The following is a 7,743-nucleotide window of genomic DNA, read 5'->3' on the forward strand; positions in this document are numbered from 1 at the left end:
CTTGTGTGTGAGCGGATATGGGTGCAGTGTTGGCGACTACGTTTCCGCTCAGGCCCTTCACGCCAGCGCGGCCGCCGCTGCTGTTGTCTGGTCGCGACTGGCAAACCTTCCACGCCGTCCGCCTCGTCCTCGCCGGTGTGTGTGTGTGTGTGTGTTTGTTTGTGTGTGTTGTGTGTTGTGTGTTGTGTGTTGTGTGTTGTGTGTGTCTGTGTGTGTCTGTGTGTGTGTGTCTGTGTGTGTGTCTGTGTGTGTGTCTGTGTGTGTCTGTGTGTGTGTCTGTGTGTGTGTGTCTGTGTGTGTGTGTGTCTGTGTGTGTGTGTCTGTGTGTGTGTGTGTTTGCTGCAGCATTTTGTGTTGTGCGTCAGTCTGGTTTTGTCTGCCCGGTGTGCTCAACTTCATCTGCTGGATACGATCCCTCCCCACCCCAAACCTCCTCTCACAACGAACAGGCTGGGCGATTGCGAGCTACATCAAAGGTCATCACTTGCGGGAGAATGTCGTCAACGCATCGCCGTTCTTCCAGCTGCACCTGCGGCCAGAAGCCCGCAAGTTCCTCAAGACGGCCCACTTTGTGCTATGGTACGTGTCTTCGCGGTTGGTGCTCACGTCCACCAACGCCCGCAGCGTGCTGAAGCGCATCGTCATGCTGCTGCGCAGATACAACCCACGCATCGTGGCGCTGGTGGCCGCGCTGGCCGTCGTCTCCTTCGACGAGGCCCTATTCATGGCCGTCCACCTCTTGATGAACGCAAAACGAAACCTCATCGGCCGCCCCTGGCAGCACCCGCAGCAAGAGCGACAGCCTTCAGACGCACCACAACAACACCGCCCGCACCAACGGCGGCGGCGGCAACGGCGGCAGAAGCACGGCCACCAGCAACACCAACGCCGCGATCTGTTGTCGACTTCACCGTCGCCATATCCACGCCCGGCATCGTCCCTCGCACATGCAGCTGCATCGTGGACGGCAGCACCAGGGGACGGCACAGAGGCACCCCCATATCCACTCGTCTCGCCTTCGCTGCAGCCTGGCCACAGCCTAGCGGCCTATCCACACCGTGAGCTTGGGCAGAGCGGGACAGATTACCTTCATGATGATGTTGACGATGACGATGATGATGTTGATGTTGATGATGTTGATGATGTTGATGATGATGATGTTGAGAGCGTCCGTAGCAGCGACAGCAGCAGCGATGCTGATGATCTGTACAGCGATGCTGCTGACGAAGATGGAGCGGGCAGGCGGGGCGGGCCAGTGAGCAGAAGAACAAGAAGAAGAACAAGAAGAAGAACAAGAAGAAGAATGGGGCGGCGGCGTGCGCATATTCGGGAGGAGCCTGTTGGGGAGGATGACAGAATGCTGTTGCTGGACACACCCACCATCCCATCGCCACCAGTACAAGATAGTGACGGCCGTCGTGACAGCACCCTCACGACGACTGTGAGTTATAGCGCAGGCAGGAGCATCGCCGCTGGTGACGGTGGCACTGTTGCACACAGAGCTAGTCACGATGATCGTGACAATGATGCTGACGATGTTGCTGACAATGGGAATAACTGTCGTGGCGGCGATGATGACGCTAATGATGATGATGACGCTAATGATGATGATGACGATGGCAATGACGGTGACGCTGGCGTTAACCGTGTTGATGATATGGATGGCGCCGGCATGCGAGATGGGCCAATGTGCAGCATCTGCCGGGAAGTAACGCGGACACGCCGCGTGTTCTCGTTCTGTCCCGTCAGCGATTCCCACGTGTGTCACTGGGATTGCATGCAGGCATGGTACGACAGCGGGCAGGCCATGGCGCACTGCTGCCCCGTGTGCCGCACGCGCTTACAGCTGACGCCCACACCGCTGCACGACCACATCGTCATCACCTTGCTCTCCAAGAAGTACTGGACCAGCGTAGCAAACCGAACGCTGCTGCACGTCGCCTCGCTCAGCACGGCCGTTGTCGGGTACGCAACCCTCGTTGGTCTTGACGCTATGCGCAAAGTCTACCGCCCGGGCCACGGCAGGCGCCTGCCGCTCTCATGACCTGCTTGACAAAACGGACACTGGGGACAAGAGCATGGTTGTGCTCAAATCATGCACGTGACCGTATGTGTGCATGAGTCTGTGAGATTTATCGTCCTGGTGGGGTGTCACCATGGTTTTGTTCTTCCGTGTTGCGACAACCGCCACTCGTTACACTGGGTTCTACTGCCTTGTTGCTGGGGATGACTACTGAGGGGCGTGAGAGCATGGAAACCAGCCAAGAGGAAGGAATAAACGACAGGAATAAGCAGCACGCAGGCCAAAATGACGGGCGATCAAACATGCACAGGGGTTGTGGGAGGAGGGGGGGGGGTTGCAAGAAATACACAGCCAGCATTTGGGGAGGTAGTGTAGGTGGAAACTCAGACAGGCAAGCTGATTCCCTGACAGAACGAGACTGCATCAGATTTCACACACACAAACACGCATGTGCATGTACACACACGCATGTACACACACGCATACACACACACACACAATCACAATCACAATCACACATAGATCCAGGCCGCATCAGCCGTAGGTGGGCCTGCCCCTGCGTGCGGCGCCACGTGCACCGCTCGTTGATGCCGCGCTGCGTCGTGTGGACGCAGAGCTTCGCGCAGAGAGGGGCCGTGACCCAGACACGCTCAGGCCACCGAGCCCGCCGGCACTCGCTGTTGTCCGTGTGCCCCGCGGGCCAGCGGAGGTGCGCCCTGCTGTCACGGTTGTCGACTTGCGTGTGCCGCGTGTGCGGGCAGCGGTTGAGCGGGTTGTCGGGCGGGTGGTGAGCCCGCTCCGCCCAGACTCGGGCCGCGTCGGCAGCCCAAACTGTACACATGCAACGCATACGCACGTGGATGAACACGAGTCGTGCGTGGTATTGTGATTGTGTGTGTGTGCACGCGCAATGTGTGTGTGTGTGTGTGTGTGCTGTGGCTCACCTCAAAGGTGGTGGTTGAGACGGGGCGCTGCGATGTGTACTTGGCGACGACGTCGTTGGCCGTGGGCGGGAGCGTGCGCTGGGTCGTCCTGCGTGTGCTGCGCGTCGACGCAACGCTGCTGCCGCGCGAGCTCTGTACACACGTCATCGTGGTGAGGGAGTGGTGGTGGTGGTGTGTGTGTGGGGGGGGGGTGAGGTGAGACGAGAATCACGCTTGCGAGGCGATAACCCAGCACACATGAGCAAGCAAGCGAGCAAGCAAGCAAGCAAAACAAAACAAAACAAACAAACAAACAAACAAACAAACAAACAAACAAACAAACAAACAAACAAACAAACAAACAAACAAACAAACATACATACAAAGAAACAAACACACACACACACACGCGCGCACGCAAACATAAACAAGCATAAACAAACACAGTCCTTACCCCGTATCTGCTGCCGGGGACGCTGTGTGTGGGCGCCTTGATGCCGTGCTGGTCATAGAGCATCTGCAGCTGCACAGCAACGTCGGCATTGTTGCGCACAACACCGTCAATCCCACGCATCATGCGGCCGATGGTGTCTCGCAGCTGCCGCAGCTGGAAGTCCTTGTGCGCCAGCTCAGCGTCGTTGCCGTCTGCCTTTGCACGTGCCGCGTGCTCGGCCTTGAGCTGCTCGCTCTGGCGGGTTGCGCGCTGCAGCTTGTGCTGATGGTGGTGGCAAGGAGGAGGTGTTGAACAAGGGGGAGGGGGAGGTGTGATGATGAGGAGATAGAGGGAGAAGGATGTGGGTTGCCGGTAAACATTTGTTCAACGTCAACGATCATGTGAAGCAACACCGATCAGGTGACAAATATTGACCCGCACCACCTCGACTTTTCCAATACAGCAACGGACCTCGCAAACTCCAACAGCTACAAGCGCATCACAACCACAACCACACCTCACAACTGTAACACATACACACGCCCCTTTACGTTCTGCCCACAACTCACAACTGCAACCACACCACCACCACCAGCACTCCATGTGCCTTCATCGCACCATCTGCTCTGTGAGTTCGGAGTCGAGAGCGGAGAGTTCTGCTGCTGCGCGGTCGACCTGCGACTGCAGCTGCTGCTCGTCGCGGGCGGCAGCGAGATCCGCCTCCTCCAGTGCACGCAGCTCCGCATCAAGCTCGTTGCGCTCGTGGTTGAGCGCCTTGTGCTTCTCAAGAAGCGTGTGGTACTGCAGGGGAGGGCATTGGGGGGGGGGGGAGGTTGGATCGAGACAGCGCGAGGTGGATGCGAGCCAGCAAAGGAGAGGAACGGTGGAGTCAAGCGTACTCTAATTGTCAGACACAAGCACACACACACACACACACAGACACAAACGCATACACAAACACAGACACAAACGCAGACACAAACACAGACACAGACACATACACAGAGACACAAACACATACACACAGAAACATACACAAACACACACACACACAAACACATACACACACACACATACACACATCATGCATACCTTCTTCTCGAGCTGGGCCTTTGTCTGCTGCTCGGGTGTGTCCTCGCTCACACCGCGGAGAGAGTGCTTGAGCTTTGTGTTGCGTTTTGTCATCTTGGACAGCGTCTTGTGCAATCCCCGCAACTGGCGCTCCTCCTCTGTAATCTGTTCCTGCAGCTCATCGCCCTGTGCAACGTGGCGTTATTGCACGCAGGATGCAGGATAGGGGATATGGAGCGTGGGACGTGAGCGGGTGAGCGAACGCAAGTGTGGGAATGTGTGCATGTGCGTACTTGTGTGTGTATGTGTCTGTTTGTGTGCGTGCTTGCATATCCATGGCGATTGGATGGATTGCCAAGCACAAGTCAACCAAGATAGCCAGCGTCTCAAACAACATGATTCCACAACCAGCCCGTCCACTCAACCACCACACCACCAACACGACCACCCACCAACACGACAACCCCCGCCCCCAACACCACCACCACCACCGCCACCGCCATGGTCACCTGGCGCTGCAGCTCCTCCCGCTCCTGCGCGTGCTTGACAAGGTAGTACGCGTGTGTCTTCGGCTCGCCGTCGTCTGTGGAATCCATCGACATGACAATAATTTCGTACCGCTTCTTCAGCTGGTCAATGCGCCCAAACCGCTCGTTCAGCTCTGGGCACAGGGGGAGGGAGGGGGATGGGGACAGGCGCGGTGGTGAGAACGGGAGATGGGGAATGCGAACTCATTTTAACTCATGTAGACGTGCGGCACTGCACACACATACATACACACACTGCACACACACAAAAGCACACGCACGCACGCACACACACACACACACACACACACACACACACATGCAAGCACACACACAGACACACACAGACACACACAGACACACACAGACACACACAGACACACACCTTTGTTGATGGCAGACTTGTCAGCCTCCACCTCCCTCTGCTGCTTCTGCAACAGGTCCTTGTGGATCTGAATTTCCTCCAGCCTGTCCTTCATCGTCTGCTGCAGCTGCAGCTTGCGCTGCTCCAGCGTGTACACGCGGTCCGCCTTGTCGTTAAGCGCCTGTCGAACGCGTTTAATCTCCAGCTTGAGAATGTTCTCCTCCACCAGCAGGTCCTCCTTGGACGTCACTGTGCGTTTCAAGTCCTTCTCCAGGCGTTTCGTGGCGAGCGTGAGTTGCGTAATGTACTCCTCCTGCCGCTTGTGCTCCTCTGCGTCCGTGTCCATCCGGCGCCGCCCAACGCGAATCTGGTCATCAATGGCACTGATCTGCTGGTGCAGCAGCTTGTTCGTCTGCTGCTGCGCCGACAGCTGCTCCTTCAACTCCGCAATCTGCGCCTCGTACTTCTCCTTCTCTCCGCTCGTCCTGGCACCCAAAACGTGGTGGTGGTGGAGGTGGTGGTGGTGATGATGAGAAATTGCGTGTGTTTGGTGCAAAATGCGTGAAACACGTGCAGCAGTCACAAGCGCACACACATGAGCACAGGCAACAAGGCAAGCAGAAGCATGTGGGTACACAGACACACAAAAGCAAACAAACACACACACACACACACACACACACACACACACACACACACACACACACACACACACACACACACACACACACACACAAAAGAACCCATCAGCGCCACTCACTGTTTTCCTTCGAGCTTCTGCAGCTTGCGCTCGAGGTTTGCAATCTGAAAGTCGAGCTGGTACATGAGCTGCGCCTGCTTGGACAGGTCCTTTTCCATCGTGCGGATGCGTGCCTGCGCCTTGGCGTTGGCGGCCTCGCTGCCCTTGAGCTCCTGCGACAACCGCGCGTGCTCTTCTTCAAGCTGTTTCACCCGCTCTGCCGCCTTAAACTGCACCTGACGCATTGCCGCCACCTCCTTCAGGATGGACTCTTGCTCCCTCTCCTCCCCCTCCAACAGCTGCGCTAGCTGCTGCTCGCGCTCCTCAGCCGTCAGCTGCCGCTTCTGCATGGATGTGATGTTCTCCCTGGCCTTGGCCACCTCCTGCTCAAGATCATCACACCGGCGTGTCCGCTCAACCAGCTGCTTCTGCAGGGACGTCAGCTCCGCCTTCTTCGCCGACAGGTCCGTGGCCGTCTTGGACAGGGTGATTCGCAGCGTACGCAGCTCGTCCGTGTATGTGTCCAGCTGCTTCTCCTCCCGCAGTTGGTGCTCGCGGGCCTTGAGCATGCGCCGCTCGGTCATGTTCACCTCCGCCTCAACCTCGCGGTTCGTCTTCTTCTGCTCGGCGAGAAACGCGTCCTTCTCCCGAATCAGCGCATCCTGCAGAGAGGGAGTGTTTTTGTGTTTGTGTGAGTGTGAGTGAGTTTGTGAGTGTGTGTGTGAGAGAGAGAGAGACAGAGAGAGAGAGAGACAGAGAGAGAGAGAGACAGAGAGAGAGAGAGAGAGAGAGATTGAGAGAGAGAGTGTGTGTGTGTGTGTGTGTGTGCGTAGTCGTTCGGTTGGAGCTCAGGAATTAAATCGGAAATGCCAAGGTTCGCCCACGTGTGCAAAGTTGAACCAGAAACGCACGTGCCATCTCTTCCAATCTCAACACATCCCTTCATCGCCGTTCCCCCGCCCCCTCAACCAAACACCACACAGTTCTGCCACTCACGTTCTCTGCAATGTGCTGCCTGAGGTTCGCGAATGCTTCTGCCTCTGTTGTGATTTCCTGGTCCCTCTCCTCCATCTTGGCAATCACGCCCTCCCACAGGCCCGTGATCTCCTGCTGCTGCTCGTGCAGCTTTGCATACTCCTCGCTCGCCTTGTCAAGCCCTACGGTGTGCGTGCGTGAGTGCGTGCATGTTGGTGAGTGAGTAATGGTGTATGTTGGTGAGGAAGTGTGTGCGTGCGTGTGTGCGTGCGTGCGTGTGTGCGTGTGTGCGTGCGTAGTGCTGTGAAGGTGTGTTTGCGGCATGGGCGTCGAAGAATACAGCAAAAAAAAAGGAGTTGAGGCCGTGACGTGAAAGCACAACTGTGTCGTGTGACGGTGCACTGAGCGACTTCCTCACCCATGCGCTGCGCCTGGGTCTCCATGACTTGATGCTCCAAATCACGGCGTGCCTGCAAAACAGCAGCGTGTGAGGTGGGTGAAAAAGCACAAAATACACGCACACACACACAGGCACAAACAGGTAGACACGCAAACAGACGCACACACATACACACACACACAGGCAGGCACGCAAACAGACGCACACACATACACACACACAGGCAGGCACGCAAACGGACGAACACTGACACACACACACACTGACACACGCGCGCACACAGCCCCC

At 57.0% G+C, this 7,743-nt stretch overlaps 1 protein-coding gene and 1 pseudogene across 2 annotated transcripts in view; one reads left to right on the forward strand and one right to left on the reverse strand.

The window, feature by feature from the left end:
* Positions 1-17: 17 nt before the first annotated feature.
* On the forward strand, positions 18-1,062 carry PTSG_07796 (hypothetical protein; annotated as a pseudogene; the record flags this gene model as incomplete). Its single annotated transcript has 2 exons — positions 18-135; positions 450-1,062.
* Positions 1,063-2,557: 1,495 nt separating this feature from the next.
* The window catches only part of PTSG_07797 (uncharacterized protein), a gene marked incomplete at its 3' end in the record, with an annotated part of 6,856 nt that continues 1,670 nt past the window's right edge, over positions 2,558-7,743 (reverse strand). Inside the window, exons 4-13 of the mRNA XM_004991541.1 lie at positions 7,474-7,525; positions 7,077-7,237; positions 6,102-6,742; positions 5,363-5,826; positions 4,960-5,111; positions 4,472-4,636; positions 3,998-4,180; positions 3,401-3,661; positions 2,968-3,099; positions 2,558-2,854 (exon numbers count right to left, since the gene is read on the reverse strand). Of these exons, the coding sequence (XP_004991598.1) occupies positions 2,558-2,854; positions 2,968-3,099; positions 3,401-3,661; positions 3,998-4,180; positions 4,472-4,636; positions 4,960-5,111; positions 5,363-5,826; positions 6,102-6,742; positions 7,077-7,237; positions 7,474-7,525 (2,508 nt within the window). The remainder of the gene's footprint in view (positions 2,855-2,967; positions 3,100-3,400; positions 3,662-3,997; positions 4,181-4,471; positions 4,637-4,959; positions 5,112-5,362; positions 5,827-6,101; positions 6,743-7,076; positions 7,238-7,473; positions 7,526-7,743) is intronic.

This window comes from Salpingoeca rosetta (genome assembly GCF_000188695.1).
Source record: "Salpingoeca rosetta unplaced genomic scaffold supercont1.19, whole genome shotgun sequence".
Lineage (NCBI taxonomy): Eukaryota > Choanoflagellata > Craspedida > Salpingoecidae > Salpingoeca > Salpingoeca rosetta.